This window comes from Pagrus major, chromosome 24 (genome assembly GCF_040436345.1).
Source record: "Pagrus major chromosome 24, Pma_NU_1.0".
NCBI classification, from domain to species: domain Eukaryota; kingdom Metazoa; phylum Chordata; class Actinopteri; order Spariformes; family Sparidae; genus Pagrus; species Pagrus major.
Genome location: NC_133238.1, coordinates 961,798 through 979,483, shown reverse-complemented (window position 1 = coordinate 979,483; position 17,686 = coordinate 961,798). Strand labels below are relative to the sequence as shown.

Below are 17,686 nucleotides of genomic sequence, written 5' to 3'. Positions count from 1 at the left end.
TTAAATGTTTATCATGGCAAAACCAATGATCCTAGACTAGTCTAAAAATGGCATAGCCATCTGTGCTAAAAGAAAAAAAGATCGAGAATTGAATGGAATTGTGACCTTAAGAACGAAAATCATATCGAATCTTATTATATAATAATATATATATAATTTATGTTTGAGGTAATTAGTAACTGTATCGGAAAACATTATAAAGTAACCCTCCCAACCCTGGGCGTCACACGTTTTTGAAAGTCAAATATTTTTTTGATCATGCATGACACAAGCTGCCTGTAAAGACAATTAAGGGGGGGCTGCACTTGATGACTGTAGACGCTAGGTGGCAGCAGAGTGCTTAAATCCTGATGATGGCAGTAAATCTTGATGACAGGATTTTACTTTATACCCCTTTTGGCCACAATGTGCTTAGCAATGGCAGTGTGGCGCTGTCTGTTTTCGGCTGGTTGACTCCAAAGGAAGCAGATGTATGTAGTGTAACGCTATGTAAATATGACTGCTTCGGCTGATATTTAACTTTAACAGCTCCTCCGTGAACTAAGTTAAATAAACTAAAGACGTGTACCTACATGTTTTTCAGTTGGCATTGTGTATACCCATTTCTAAATCCCCTCTGATGCGCATCTTCGTTACATTGTTTTGAGGAAACTAAAGGTAACTGCATACTTGACGCAACTGTGTAGGGGTTCCTCAGCAATCCATTTAGACATAATGCAATTTTTTGCTGCCATCATGGCCAGCCCAAAGAAATGAGCTGAATGCACTAAATTAAACTGGAGATTGGAATAATCTCCAATAAGTATATTGGAAGGTGATAAATTAATTTCCATATCTAAGTCGTTCAGAAATGTATTCTTTATGGCCTCCCACCATTGTCTTAACTTGGCCAGGTCATATGTAAGAAGTTTCCGATTTGGGGATGTATTGCACCGGCTGATCTTTCCAGTATTATATAATCTGTGAATAGTTTTAAAATTACTAATTTTGTACTAAGCCTTTTTGTGCATCTGTAAGCAATGGGGAACACTGATCATCGTCTATCTGAATTCCAAGATCTCTCTCCCATTTCTCTCTGACCACATTAGTATTAGCTTTACTATGTGCCATGACAAGGTCATAGGTCAATAAAATATGTTTGCGATTACTTCTTTGGATTAGTAGTGATTCCAATTGACCAAAAGACCCGCCCAGTTGTGAACATTTTGTGACAACCTGGATTTAATCACCGGATTTCACCACCTCTGTAGACCCCCCGGGTCACCCATTTTCACAAACTACTCACTAGTCCCATTCACACTGCCCTTTCAGTGTGGGAATCATGCGCTGATTCTTTGCATCATCGTCTGTAATAATAATAATAATAATAATAATAATACATTTTATTTGTATAGCGCTTTTCGTGGTACTCAAAGACACTTTACAGGTTAAAAAGCAGAATAATAAAAACAACACAATAAAAATACAGATGCGGAGGGGGGGACAGTTTCGCTGTGCCTCTGATGTGCCTCCGGAGGTAGTATCAGAGGCGCAGCAGAGGCGAGCTGGCGTATGTGTGAATGGAAAAGCCAGAGGCGCAGATCAGGGGTGTGTTGATCTAATGGTGTTCACAATCTGACAGCTAAACAGATCCTTCACTCATCAAACAAAATAGAAATATCCCACACTTCAAGGAGTAGGTTAGCAGGTTAGTAAGGAGCAGTAAGAAAGGATAAAACAGAGCAATACACTCATCTGTGCGGTAAACACTCAGTAAGGTCATTTAATCCCTGCTGAACCTTTAATTCATCCGCCAGCAAAATCCATCCTAAGATCCATACTGTACATTCACTCTATATTCACTCTGCTCCACTGTTTACAGAACCCAGTCATACATCCACAACCCAGCAGCAAAAACCTGGACTGGAATTCAGTCTGACTGGACTGGACTGACTGACTGACTTTTTAAGTCTTTCTTTGGCAACGGACTTAAAGTAACGTGGGGTATTTTTTGTTTTGTGGATTTTGGGATAGTGGGATTTTGGGCGTTTGTGAGTATTTAAATGAATGTAGTGGGTTTTTTTTGCCAGCCTTTAAAAATAACCTATTTGGTCTGGCACTAAAGATTTTGTGTTTGTGTAATTCAATGTATAGGGTGTATTCTTTTTTTTTTGGTGTACATCCTTGTGAAGTTTGATTTAAACATTTAAAATAAAGAAAACAACAAACTAAACAAAACCTGACTGTCAAATCTTAAATGCCAGGAGAGAGATCGGGCTGGCACCCCAATCCAAATAATAAAAATTAAAACGGAAAAGAAAATGGCTGTTAAATCAGAGTCCTTGTTGTGTGAAATGGGAGGAGGATCAGTGCAGTTTCCACTGTCAAATTCAGTGCCTGCCCAGAAGTTACCTCCCACAACATACTCTCTGTTGGACATGGACCTTTCTGTATTTTCTGTGCTTGGTAGTCTTTTAACTCCTCAAAATGCTGGTAACACAGGCAACAGCAATGGAAAATGAAGACCTCAGCCTGCAGCTTCTGCCCTAGAGGAAAATGCTTCTGGCTCTGGGATTCCACAGCAGCTTAAAAAAGTTGTTGAGGACCAACATCACCACCAGCAGGAGCTAAAGGAAAGCATGAAACAAATGACAAAAGAAATCACATTTCATACTGAACAAGTAACCAAACCACTTACAGACCTATTTCATGAACAACAAAAAGAAGTTGTCAAACTTATGGATGAGCAGCTTGAATATCTACGAACACAGTTTACAACCTTAAGGATGGAGTGAAATTAACTTCACATTACGTACCCAATCAGTTCAATCAGCTTTTCCGGGATGCAATAGTGTTCTAACTAGGGATGGGCGATATATATCGTTGGCGATAATATCGTCATTTTTTTTTTGACGATGTGCAAATTTCCATTATCGAGTATTTAAATTACTTCGCCAAAAATATTGAAACGCACGCGGAAACTCCTCACATCCACTTAATACACGGTGCAGCAGCGCTCTCTACAGCATGGCAGGATTCGCCCCACCCCTCGACCTCTTGCCTTCGACCTCTGAACCCCGCGACGTCTCATAACAACAACAACTTCAATGGCGGACTACATGCTTGTGGTCGTGTTTCTTGCAATTTACTCACCTTGTAGTCGAGTGTGTCACAGCAGCAGTTCGACCTCATTATCGGTCCACACAAACGATTCTGGTTTCCTTGCACTAGCCATTTTCGTCTTCTTCTTGTTGGGTTCGGTTTCTCTGTCTACTGTCTGTTTGTTTACAGCGCGCAAGTTTTTTGCGCTCGCTCCGTCTCTTCTTCTCTGTTTTTGGTGAATTTCAAGCGCCACCTATAGGCCTGGAATATGAACTTCAGCGTTTTCAGTCATTTTCAGTGGATCGGTCTGGACAAAAATATTCTTGAATTTTAAAGGATATCAACTGATTATCGTTATCGCCAAAATCCCCAAAAATATCGAGATATTATTTTTTACCCCTAGTTCTAACACAAAAAAATTTCAATCTCACACATGAAATACCCATCAAACAGAAGCCATATCGTGTGTCACCATCAAAGCTTTAGGTAATCAAAGAGTACGTGGAGAAAATGTTGGAAAAAGACATCATAGAGCCATCTACATCTCCATCTGCTGCTCCAGTGGTCTTGGTGCCTAAAAAATATGACCCAAAACCTAGGTTCTGTGTGGACTACAGGAAAATGAATACAGCTACTTACACAGATGCCTATCCCTTAACAAACATCAAGGAAATATTGGAATCGTTGGCTGTAGCTGTGGTGTTCACTACCTTGGACCTCAATAGCAGCCACTGGCAAGTCCAAATGGACAGAGACAGCCACGTCTGATGGAGCTAGTCCTTGGGGACCCATGGGGAAAAAATAGTTTTGTGTATTTGGATGACATTTGAACTGCTATGACATCCAAGCAGTACTTGACAAGCTACGAGAGGCTAATCTTATTGTGAACATGAAAAAGCCAGTTCTTCCGTACCTCACTGAAGTTTTTGGGCCATATTGTTTCCTCTGAGTGGAAGTTGACACTGAGAAGACAACGACCATACAGGACTTCCCTGTCCCTCAGAACCTCAAAGAGCTTCGAAGGTTTCTTGGGATGCTGGATGGGACCATCGCTTCATGCCCGGATGCTCCACTCCTGTGGACTCATGCACCGCTGAGTTAAACCTGTGGAGCTCGACCTCAGTTGTGTTTTGAACGGCCCCTTGGATGCTGAGCTAAACCCACAGCTATGTGATCCTGGCACACACTACAACTTACCAGATAGCAGAGTTCAAGAAAATGGTAAGCGGCAACCTGGAAAAAGCAAAAGGAATACAAAAACATAAATATGACAAAAAGAGAAGAGACATAGAAATTTTTCAGACATAGATCGTGTCTGGACCCGTACTCACCCTTACTCAAAAGCTGATAAATCCTTTCGGCCAAGCTTGAACCACGGTGTAAAGGTCTATATCGTGTTACCAGGAAAGTCGGTCCTTTAAACTTTGTAAACTTTGAGGTGGTCTTGGAAGACACTGGAGAAGACCTTTGTGTTGTTAATCTGGCCCAAATCAAGCCGTGCTATCCCACAGCTCAGGAGATGGACAGAGAACGGATCTACAGATCCTCAAAATCTTTGAAAAGGAAAGCGGCAAGGAAGATTTCCCTGGATTCCCTGCCTCAGGTATGGAGAAGGATAGTATTATAACAAAGACAACAAAATAAGCCCTCAGTAATTCAGGCTTCTCTCAGGGGGAAAGGACTGTGACAACCTGGATTTAATCATCAGATTTCACCACCTGTGTACAGCCCCCCAAAACACCCACTTTCAGAAACTACTCACTGATTTGTCCCCGGTTCTTTAAATGAATCCATCCATCCATCAATCCATCCATCCATCCATTTTCTTCCGCTTATAATGGATCGGGTCGTGGAGGCAGCAGGCTTAGAAGGGTATTCCAGACCTCCTTCTCCCCAGCAACGCTTTCCAGCTCCTCCTGCGAGATCCCGAGGCAACAGCTGTCCCAAATCTTTAGTGAGTAGACTATGATTGGGTTGTCTGTGTATTTCCTTACATTTTTATTGTTGAAACAATATAGGATATGTGATAATTCCTCTCTATTTAAAATATGACTTTCTATCTGTGTCCAGGAGGGGATTTAATCTCCTCCAAACCAATACAAAATTGGTTTCAATTGGGCAGCCAAGTTGTATAATTGTATATCTGGTAGCCCTAATCCTCCTCTCTCCCCTGGTAAACGCAAAATTAATCTTTTAATTCTAAATATGAGCTTCTCCACTATTGTATTGTTTTGGTAAATATTTTACTCAGGGCAGTAAGAGCCCCTCAGTTTGGGGATGTTGTCTTGCTTGTAAATGAGTGTGATAAGGGCCTCCTTAGGAGGCAATGTGTTGCTGTCAATTGAGTGATGGTACATGTCTGTTAGTCTCTAAAAATAGTGTAATGGGAAGTTATACATTTATCAGATTCTGGATTGCAGGGCAAGGTCAATTCTCTAAGTTCTCATTTAAAATTTCTGAAAATTGTCTTTGGGAAGCACTGTCAAGGAAATGGGGGCATGGTCATACATTACACAAGGTAGATATTCATAGTATAGAATTATCAACCCTGCTTTAATTTGGATTTGACAGGGAAACCTCACAGACAGCCATGTCACTTCAGGACATCCCCCCAAGTCATAAGATGACAAATTATTGCAGGAAACTTCATATCTTTAGACATGGCCCAGAGTTCACAAAGATGTGTGAACTGTTCTCTCAGGATCACAGGACCTCAGGCCCCAGGATGCCTTGGCCTGTGTAGATGCTAATCTACATGCCTATCTGCTAACTCACACTACGCCCTTCTCATCCAAGAGAAGAAGGAACAAGGCCTGCTAAACCTTTATGTCCTGACCAAACAAAGTCAGGACTGAAGAAACTGAAGACTGCCTGCACGCTTTCCCAAAGGGTGAATGTACATTTCACAGTTTGGTCACTGAACGCATTCAGATTTTTGCTAATGCTTTACTTAAACTACAATGCATTTTTTATTTTGGTTTATTTTTATTATTGAGTGGACTAGGCTGTTATCTTGGTGGACGAATAATTAGCCAGTTGCCTAATAACTTTTATCAGCACCATATTATTACTAAAAATTTTGAGCTATAATTTTAATCAAAGACCATTGTCATTGATATGATTAAAATAATCTATTTGGGTTTCTTTATAAAAGAGTTGATTATTTTCCTTGATCTACATTTTGGAGGAAATGTAGGATGGAGAAGCCCCTGGAGCTGGTGCTAAAGAAGCTGAAAAATATTTTGCATGTTTTTTACTATTAGTCCAGATGATATGCACCAAATTTAAGGTGAATTGTTCACTTTTTCATGAAAGTAAATGTCTTTGTGTGTAGTCGGTCTGTGTCATAGTCTGGTTTTCAGCAAATTTGTGGGCCTTATCTGGGTCTGTGTAGCTTACTTTTTACCTGCATGTTTCAGCAGTAGGCGAGCAGGATAAATCAGCCCGTAATCCACTTTCTTCTGCCGCAGGTTATTCTTTGTCACATCAAACCTCCGTCTTTTCTGTTGAAATTCAAATGAGTAGTCGGGGTAGAGTCGGATGATGTTCTTTTCATGTCACAGCGTGCCCCACTGTCGGGCCAGTGTCAAATCCTGTTCTTTATTCTGGTATTGCTATAGGAATTGTATTATTAAGGCTGGGATGATTGGCTTGGCTTTGGCCTTGGAGCTAGTGTCCTGTGGGCACGCTCAAGCCCTATTCTATTTGGAAAGTTGTCGGTCCCCAAGAACTTTTGCAGCAGATTTTCGACAAATTTGGTGGGGCTGTTTCCTTCCAATCCCTCTGGTAGTCCTGTCAACCACAGACTGCATCTCCTGGAGCAATTTTCCATGTCCTCCACCTTTGCTTTTAAATCCACCATCTGCTCAGCCTGAGGTTTCTTTGAAAGCATCTCCCCACTTCACACACAAGGGCTTCAGAGTATAAGCATCCCCAGTAGCGATGAATTTATATTTCAGGTATTGTTGTTGTTTGGTTTAAGGCTGTTATTTTGTTGTGCCATCTTCACTGTCTTCATATTCAGTAGGCCTGTTTAACCATGTTAACTTCCATCCAGATGACACTGTCTACCTTGCTTACAGAGGCTGCATGCAGATGCTGCACATTACACATTACACACACTACCCCTATGACAGAGAACTAATTCCTTTGTTTTGTGACTGCATAATTACAGTTTTATGAGATAAAAGTAGTGATATTTTCTGGTAATTGAAGGCACACGTTTGTAAGAAATTAATACAACTTAAAAGTGCAATGGCTGGACCCTGCACTGATGATAAATTTGTTCATCGTGGGTTTCAAAATTGACTCTGAACTTAACTGAAGAGCCCAGAGACACAGTTTTGAGCTACTATTGGTCAGGACGAAGGACCCCTCCCTGACCAGGTTATCAAAACTCCAGCTCCCTCTTTGCTCTCTCTCTTCTCCCACTGGGGCTGCCTTGCTCCCCAGCTCTTTCTCCTGGACCCTCTTGGGCTCAACAGCTGCCAGCTGTTGGTCCAGCAGGCCCACAGAACTTCTCTCCTAAGCAGCAATGTGAGGTCCTACTAGGACTCAAGGTCAGTTAGCACCAGCAGCTGTGACACAAAGCTTGGCAGCTAACTCCACAAGCAGGGGAACATGAGGCAAGTTAGTACAGAGCTAACTTAGCAAGGAACAAGAGGAGCGACACGTTTCCTCCACCTTCTCTTCACACCGCACAGCAGGACAACACTGTTCAACATTAGGATTACAACATTCACCTGCATTGACCCATCAGCTAAGAAACCACCAGCACCTCTTTCTTCTAAGACTGGTAACGTTGAACTGGGCCTTGATAGCAAACAGCATAACGTAGCATAGCTAAGCATAGGACTGTTTAATATTGGTTGATGTAAGCACATATGTTGGATGCCACATGGCTAAATTGATGTTTGTTAAGTTATGCTCCATTCAAACTCAGTGTCTTTGCATTCAACCAACCATCTCTCTTAACCTGGGGCCAGTTTGTCACACACACTCTTTCTTCAGCCTAGACCATATCACACCGGCGTGTGATATGGTCTAGGCTGAAGAAAGAGTGTGTGTGACAAACTGGTGCCAGGTTAAGAGAGATGGTGTGAGCACATGGTGTGAGAACCATCATTGTCTCTTTGTTTCTCTCCTATCAAAGAAACATGTGGTGAGCCGCCATATTGGACTTGAGTCCACTCTGTGTAGGTGGTGTTGTAGTTCTCTTTGGACAGCCATTTTGTTTGTAGTTTTTATTTGTCCATGCCATGCAGCCTGGCATCTTGGAACCTCTTGCTCCCCAGATACACACACACACACACACACACACACACACAATTTACAAATACAGAACATTGTGTTTGTTGTTTGTGTTAAATAAAGGCTTTTGAACCTACATGCTGTCTATTTAATATTGAATAATTCAACTAAAATAAACGCTTCACTTTGGTTGGTAAAGCAGATTGTAAAGCATTATGGGACTTAACTGTAGTAATATATTACTGAAATATTATTAGTAACGCGTTTATTACTCTGTTACCACTAAAAGAAACATATTATTATAACGTGTTGCATTTGGGGCGGCTGTAGCTCAGTGGAGGAGTGGCTGTAGCTCAGTGGGTAGAGCAGGTGACTAGTGATCAGAAGGTCGCTGGTTTGAATCAGGGCTCCCCTGTCTACATGTCGAAGTATCCTTGAGCAAGATACTGAACCCAAAATCGCTCCTGATGTGCAGATGGCACCTTATGTGGCACCTTGTGCGATAAGCTGGCGACTCGTCCAGGGATGTACCCTGGCCTTCGCCCATAGGGAAACTGGGATTGGCTCTAGTAACCCCCGCAAAGGGGGATAAAGCGGTAACATCCCCGCGACCCTCACGGAAAAAGTGGTAGATAATGAGATGAGATGAGAGATGTTGCATTTGGAACGCCCTGCAGTTCAGTACCTTTTATGAGATTGAATTGATTATCATTTCCCTTCTTCAAGCGTGGCGTTCCCCAGGTGATTTAATGTAAATTAGATATTATTATTTAACACAATAAATAATTATCTCTGATAATCATTTACTATTTGCTAAATTGACCAACTTCCCTAGAAATGCTCCAACAGCCCCTTGGGTGTTGCAAGGAGACAAACACTCAACACTACCGCAAAGAGCCACATAATCCTTATAGATACTCTTTGGTGGTGCTTCCAGGGTGGCTTTGAATACAATTGGCAACATTCATGGGTGGGAAGCTAGAGAGAGATTGTGTCCTTGTCACAGAAGTGTTTGGTCAATCCACACTGTCTACACCCTAGTCAGGCCAAAATAATGTGATGTGAGTTATTTCGTGTTTATGTCATATGGAATGGATTGTAGTGAACTCAAGACAGTCGTATGATGGATGATGCAGCCATGTGAACGTTAAAAATACGGAGCATCCCCAATATGACACTATACCCATAAAAGACTTAACTTTTATGAGCCTCATTGTGCAGAATGATGAGAGAGCCCAACCGTTACTTGATTATTGGGGCCAATACTGATACCGATAACAGGGTGTAAAACCTGATATCGATATATCAGCTGCCATACACACATTTTTTACAGTGGTCGCTCAAATGTGACTATCAAACTTGTGACTTAAATATGTAACAAGATACAAGATATTATACAACAATTTGAACAATAAACCTAATTGTCTAAAAAGACATTAGTGCACTGAAACAATAAACTTTGCTCAGAATTTAATGATTATAAATGACCTTTTTCTGCATAAAATAAAGTTTTAATATTGGTGCATATTGGCCAACATATACGTTGATATTGATGTTTATGTTTAATAAAGGGTCCCCATTAGAATTTCTTTGATTTGCCTCTAATCTTCCTGGGATCCTGAACGTAAAAATGCAGTACAGACATGCAAAAAGAAAGTACAAACTATTTTAAAATAGAAAACAATCAAGCAAACTATGCAGACACACTGCAAGAGGAATTAAGCAAGAGGTGATAGTGGAGTACAAGCAGTGCAATTATGTTTAAGAAGACTCCTATAAATTGCCAATATAACATGAGAGACCATGTGTATTTGATGCCAAGCTGGACAGGTAATTAGTACTAATGATGCTTTGCAATGAGAAAAGATTCAAAGACAATATCTGTTCAGCCATCAGCCATCTGCTGAAGGATTAAGAGTTTAAGATGTGGACATACCTTCAGGACTTTGTTTTGAAAAAATTGTGATCCAGTAGTGTGATGTTGAACCTCAAGTTCACATACACTGGGAATGTATTACAAGTGAAGAGGGGACCAGCAGTTAGACTTCGAAAAGAAACACACATGTTCATTTATTATGGATTTCAAATTGAAGGAGAAACAAATAGATGTAATTTTGAAAGGTAATTTAACTTTTTTGTGGGAAAAACCACAGACAACAAATATTATATAACATGTCTGAAGGGCAGCTTTGGCTTAAGAGAGTAGAACAGTAGTCCTTTCAATCGGAAGGTCAGTGGTCAAAGTTTCCTTTGGCAAGATACTGAACCCCAAATTGCTCCCAGTGGCTCTTCCATCGGTGTGTGAGTGCATCACTCTTGATTAGCAGGTGGCGTCTTGTATGGTAGTCTCTGCCACCAGTGTGTGAATGCTGACCTGTGTTGAAAAGCAGTTTGAGTGGTCCCTAAGACTAGAAATGTTCTATATAAGTACTTACACAAATAAACTTTTGTTTTAGTACCATGCCCTACCAACAGACAACAGAGCAGCTTCTTTTCTCATGCTGTGAGGCTCCAGAATTCATGCTCAGAACTCCAACCACGATGAGCTGGAATCAGACCCGGTGACAGGCATAACAATAACTATAACAAATACACTATCTTGTCACTTTTGGTCTAATTTGCTACTGGGGGTCATATAGAGGCATCAGTATTAAATGGAGTCTATTTTATAACCATACCACATTTCTTGTGGTAGGTTTAAAATAGTTTTCAAGTTTAGCATCTAAAATTATTTTTCAGAAAACCCTTTGCAGTTAAGACTTGAAGTTGGCATTTCATAATGACAGTTACTTCTACATATATGGCCTGAACATAGTATTAGCAACCACAGGGTCTGTGAGCTGTAGCTTTTGAATGCTTACAAATTAATCACCTTATTTTGGTTCCGGTTATAATCACTAAATGTACTAATTTTACTAGCCAGTAAAGTAGTTAAACTAAAAAAAACTCTAGTAAAATGCTTCACCATATCATAAAGGATGAACAAATGCTACAAATGCTGGTGGAAAAGATGCTACATACTACATCTTGGTGGATGCTCTAAACAGGTAAATGGACTCCCAGACTGTAGGCCCAACAGCCTGACCTGTCCAGTATAAAGAGGCTGACTTGTTGTCAATAAGTGTCCTTATGGAGTCAAACCTAATATCTTTGTGTTCCTCAGCGTTATGTATGGAAGCTCCATGTCATCCCAGCCTGACTCAGAACTGCTCCACCGGCAAGCCTATGGCACCCCACACCCCCTCCAGGGCTATGCAACCAACCATCACACAGGAGGTTCTAGACAGGGTGGCGCCTGGGGTGGGGCCGGACGCACACTTGGTAAGGACTCATTGGATCTGTAAATACAGATGTAGAAGTAGGTATTTCGAAAGTAATATATGTTGACTCTCAGCTTAATTTAAGAATATGTCCTCTCCTACAATATATAAATAGTCTGGGTGTGAAATTTGTATTAATTACTATTTTTGTTTTTGAACTCTTCCAAAACACAGCGTTTCTGACTCTTGTCAGATCCTGTCATATCCAAAAATATAAGTAGAACAGTTAAACAATAAAAAGAAAAAAAATTGAAAGAAAGACTTTTATCAAACTTTTTATGTGACAATTATATGATCTCTGATATGATTTTCATGAATTAAGTAAGGGTTATGGTTTGTTGCCAGGCCTGTCAGGGCTCTTTGATGCCAGCCTCCACCATGCCAGTCCCTCGGGTCCTGACCCCTCCGTCATGAATCTGATTTCAGCTCTTGAGTCCAGAGGTCCACAGCCCCCACCCTCTGCTTCATCCCTTCTCTCTCAATTTCGCACTCCCTCTTGGCAAACTGGTAAGTGTCAGCCTGTTAGGGGAGCAAACGCTAACCTTTAAAAATAAAACTAACTAAATTTTTGGTTGTATTTTAACTATTGAATTATTATTATTATATATTATTATATTATTTCTATATAATAATCTGATTTGCAAAATAACTTGCAAAAATATTCAGTCTCAAACTCAAAATTTGCTGGTTTGTTAAATTTGAAAAGTGACTTGCATCGACCATTGAACAATTGTCTTTGTTACATTGTGTCTTGTAGCAATGCATACCACGGCCCCAGCTGAGCTTTTTATTTCAGGGGCACTTCCAAGTTCCAGCTCTTTCCCCTCCTCCTCAGCCCTTTCTTCATATCAGCATCCTGGCTCTTTCTCTGGACGATCTTTCACTCCCTCACTATCCCTTCAAGACACACCTACATTTAGTCCAACTTCCAATGGTTTACTATCACCCCATGATCCTCTGCTGCATATCAAAACACCCTCCGAGTCCAGCTTGGGCTTTGATCGCTTGCTGTCTTCCCAGAGTTCTTCTCAGACCCAAGCCCCTTCCACCTCCTCCAGTTGCCACCTACCACCTACCCAGTTCAATCTGTTGTCCTCCCAGCTACACAACCAGTCCTCCCAACTCTATAACGCCTCCATGTTCTCTTCCACATCAGTCCTGCCACCTACAACAGCCCCTCTGCGCCCTCCACCTCCTCCGCCCCAGCCTACTCCAGAGTTGGCAGTTTCCCGGCAGGACAGTGTGATTAAGCATTACCAACGCTCATCCCCAGCTCAATCCACACCACTCCCCCTACAGCAGTATGTAAGCTGTGGTGGATCACCGTGCTACCAGCAGATAGCCAGCCACCATCGGCATTCTGGAGTGTCCTGCAGTCCCATGGAGGAGCAGAGCCCAACCTCTGACTCCAAGCCCTCACCACGGATGGAGTCCAAGATATATCAAGCTATCATCCAAACTCCCTACACATCCTCACCCTCCAGCTCCTCCGCTTCCTCCTCATCTGGCCCCAAGGGAGCCAAGAGTTCTAGCTCCAGCAGTGGCTACTCTTCTTCGGGCTCAGCATCATCCTCTTCCCGTACCCCACACACTCCACCGTCAGCCTCCTCTACCTCCTCTTCATCCTCCAAGACAAGCACTGGCTCCTTGTCCGCTCCCTCTCATCAGCAGCCCCCACCTCAGTCAGCAACAGTGCCGCCTCCTCTACCAGTGGTGTCATCCACCCTTGTCCAACAGCCAGCACCCAAACAATGCCTCTCTACCTATGGCTCTCCATCTATAGCCAAATCTAGCACGGGGCTATCACACCAGACCCCTCCCCAGCAACATGCCCAGTCCCACTCTCCCAGCCAGCCTCCACCTATACACATGGCCGAGTCTTATGGAAGCTTCGACTCACCTCATGCCCAAGACCTGAGCTCTGGAGCAAGGGGCGCTGGAGGGAAGGCTTTCCCTGATACAGGCTCAGGGGGACGCTCATTTTCTGCAGAGATAGTCTTTGGGGAATCAAGCTTTGGCTCAGCTTCTCTTAGAAGAGAAGGCAGCCCTTCCTTGGGGTATGGGGGTGCTGGAGGATCAACAGGATGTGGACCCATTCCAGGAGCTGCTGTACTTGGCAGTGGAGTTGCGTCTGCAGGATCAGGGAGCAGGGCTGCTGCTGTTGGTAATGGATGCAACAACTCTTACCACCTGCCTGAGTCTTGTCCATCACCCTCCATCAATTCTACAATCAGCTGCCCTGGATTGCACTCTCCTGCTTCTGCCCGCCATGCACAGTCCCCCGGAGACTCAGGGGCCACAAAATACCTGTCCTCCATCCTCTCTCCTTCTTTTATGTCCTCACCACAAGTTTTCAATGGTACGCAGCAAGCACAGAGCCAGCCCTACCACTCAATGCCACCACAGCCAAAAACAAAAGCAGGAGTGAGAGTTGAACGATCCCATGGTGAGGAAGAGGATGATGACGATTTCCTCATCCACCACTTATTACATACCCAGAGCTCCACCCCCCGTGCATCCCAGCATCAACCACCTTCTGAGCAACTAACCAAAGCACTTGCACAGGCTAGGGATGGGGAAAGCAAGGGAATGACTTATGAAATGAACAAGATTTCAGAAGAGCGCTACCACCTTCAAAGTGTCATTCGTACCAGTACTAGCGCCAGCATTTCAGGTCCTGGAACGGCAATTGGTGATGCAGCAAGTGGCTTAAACAGTCCATTGGAAATTTCACAGAAGAAACAGCAGCAGACAAAGTCAAAGTTGACGATATCAAAGTCCACTGCTGGAGGGGCAGGAGGGGTGAGTGACTCTTTTTCCCTCTCCCATCAACAACAGCATGACTCCCTAGACTCTGTGGTCAATTATGGAAGAGGGGACCGCTACACACAGCACCCACATTCTCAACATTCCCATCATACCTCACATGTGTCCTCACACTCTCAGCAGCACTCTCAGCACTCCCAAATCTCACAGCACTGTCAGCACACTCAACACTCTCGGCATAGTCATCCCCATTCCCATTCCCACTCACACGGCCACCCTCACATGGAGCTGAAGAAACCCTCAGATGCAAATGACAATGCCTACTTGTGTAACACACCAGATGTGCAGCAGGCTCGACAAAACCATGTCTCCCTCTCTCTGATGGATTCGCCGTCAGATCCTCCCCAGCAAACACAAATGCTGGAGTCTGTCCTCTGTACCACCCACACAAAGATTGACCCCCAGCAACCCCCTTCACAGCAACAGCAGCATCCTTTGAGCCAACAGAGTAACGAGTCCTCACAGTTGCAACTCCAGCTCCAAACTCAGCGTATAGATACCCAATACAGCCTTGGAGGTCAGCAAAGAGATCGAACCAGAGCAGGTCAGAACTCAGTATCTCCGCTTGACATGCTGGAACAATCTCTTTCCAGAACGAACAGCAGAGACAATGGATGTTCTCTGGACAGAACTGGAGTTGGGGTGCCAGTTACAGGAGGGGAGAGAGTTGGTGGAGACAGACATGAACAGCAGCACAGACTCACACCTCACCACCATCCCCAACAAACAACTTCAGATATCCATGACTTCCTCTCTGAGCCAGATTTGGGCTTGTCCACCCCTGCACACCTGCACCACCTCAGCCAGCGTCAGGCCCACCACCAACCGCAAGCACGCACTCACCATCAGCTGTCACACTCTCAGTTAGCTCATCCACTCTCCCACCGGATGGCAGCAAATATGGCAACTCCCCAACAACAGCAACAGCCCCAACACTCCCAGTTAGACCAGCTCAAACAACACCAGTTTGACACAGTGGGTAAAGAAGGACAAAATCATGCTCAGCATCTCCAGCGGTTTGCACCTCTAACATCCATCTGCTTTCCAGACTCTCTCCTGCAAGATGAGGATCGCTCTTTCTTTCCCGAGATGGAAGACATTTTTTGTTCAGCTGGTTACAAGTCAAGCTGTGCTGGGGATTCTGGGGCAGGACAAACTGCTCAAGAAAGCCTTACCGGGCATCATGGGCAGGGGCAAGAGGGTATGAAAACCTTAAAAACAGGAGGAGCTCGAGAGGGCTATGATATAGTTGGCCATCACAATGATCAAGGCTATGGACAGTACTGTAACAGCCTTCCTGAAACAGGAAATGGTAATCTGCACTCAGACCATGACTCTCTGAAGACCCACGAGATTCCCTCCACTGTGAATACTGACCAGCTTGGCCTCATCCAATCCCGAACTCTGGCTATAGGATTAAGTTCAACAGTTCAAGGGGATGGCTCACTTAACAAGATAATTGGAGCTGTGGGAGTAGGTGGAAGTTTGAGCACTCCTGGTCTGACCTCACCTATCTTCTGTTCCTCTCGAACCAAGAAACTGCTGAAGACAAGCTCATTTCACTTGCTCAAACAGCGGCGGGAGCCACACCCTCAAACTAAGAAAAACTATGCACAGGAGTATGAATTTGAGGACGATGAGGATAAAGCTGATGTGCCAGCTGATATTCGCCTCAACAGTCGACGACTTCCTGATCTGCTCCCTGACTTGGTTTCTAGTTGTAGAAAGGCTGGTGGGGCATCAGGAGTAAGTGGGCTCAGTCCACTAATTGGTGACATGGACTTCTACCACTCCTCCAACTACCCTTCTCTTGGACACTCTTCACAACCCCCCTCCCACGGTGCTCTCAAGAAAAGAGGCAGGAAACCAACTAAACCAAAACGTGAAGGCCCTCCTCGCCCACGAGGTAGACCACGCATACGTCCTCTTCCAGAGCCTCCTTATTGTAGGCGGCTAGTGGGATCAGTGGCTGGAGAAAGCAGGCGGGGTCGTGGACGGGGTCGTGGGCGAGGCAGGAGGGAGGAAGGGCTTGTTGAAATGCATCAAGACATGAACAAAGCACAAAGCCTCCCATATCATCTTCAACAGCTGCATCGACAGCAACAGTGCAACCAACAGCAGCCTCACCAACAGTATCCACACCAACATCACAGACAGCAGGCAGATCACCACCAAGCGCCACAACAACAGCAACAGCATCATCAGCAGCATGTTTCCTGTCCTCATCACCAACCGCATCATCAGCAGCAGCAACATCATCACCACCAACCACAACAACAGCTATCCCAGCAGCCACAGCAAGATCCATTCAGACCTATGAAGGTAAAAGTGGACTTTAAGTTATTTCAGTGTTTTTGTTTAAAGTTGTAGTTTTGAAATCTTAAATTATATATGCATTTTGTAACTTAAATCATAACAAAAGCTGAAAGGTTGACCTAAATAGATTATATACATCATCCCTCAGGCACGACACAATGAAATAGAGGAAAAAATAATGTCTCAAATCATGATGAAACTTCTAAATTAATTGAAACTATTAAATTCAAAGGACCTTGTAAAAAAGGTAATTTTATTTATTACATTCAGTGGTTTTATTTCATTGGTAGATATTTGCACTATGTTGACTTTCCTCTATCTGTTTGATATCTATTGTGGTGGTTTTTCATTGGGTTCAGAACATTTGCAAGTTACAGCTTATAATGGTTTGGTTTGTTGCATAATAGATGATGCCATCTTGTTCGGCATGCCAGGACATAATAGTATCTTAATTCCTTGACTCAGTGCACATATACTATTTCACAATGTCAAACTTCTCTGAACTAATTCCTTTCACGATTTTATAACTGTAAGAGCCGGACTTGAAAAATTCATAACCTAAAAAATTTATTTTGAGTACAGTCATAGGGATTGGATTGTTGGATTTTGCTGAGTCCCATGAATTCAGAAGAAGTTTCAACATGAATTTTTTTTTGTGACATGAACTGGGAGGCCGAGGTGTGTGTTTTTTTAAATATCTAAGACCTGTCAAGGCACAGTCATAAGACCTCTGGGGATTTACTGTGATGTCTGGCAGTGGGACTTGTAGTGAATCCTTTGGGTCCTGTATGTAGGGGGGGTTGGGCCTCCATGGATTGGACTTGTTCTAGCATGTCCCACAGATGCTCGATCGGATTGGGATCTGGGGAATTTGGAGGCCCGGTCAACACCTT

At 43.3% G+C, this 17,686-nt stretch overlaps 1 protein-coding gene across 1 annotated transcript in view; it reads left to right on the top strand.

The window, feature by feature from the left end:
* The window catches only part of prr12b (proline rich 12b), a 79,508-nt gene that overhangs the window by 14,963 nt on the left and 46,859 nt on the right, over nucleotides 1–17,686 (top strand). Inside the window, exons 2-4 of the mRNA XM_073462211.1 lie at nucleotides 11,495–11,652; nucleotides 11,997–12,158; nucleotides 12,409–16,799. Of these exons, the coding sequence (XP_073318312.1) occupies nucleotides 11,495–11,652; nucleotides 11,997–12,158; nucleotides 12,409–16,799 (4,711 nt within the window). The remainder of the gene's footprint in view (nucleotides 1–11,494; nucleotides 11,653–11,996; nucleotides 12,159–12,408; nucleotides 16,800–17,686) is intronic.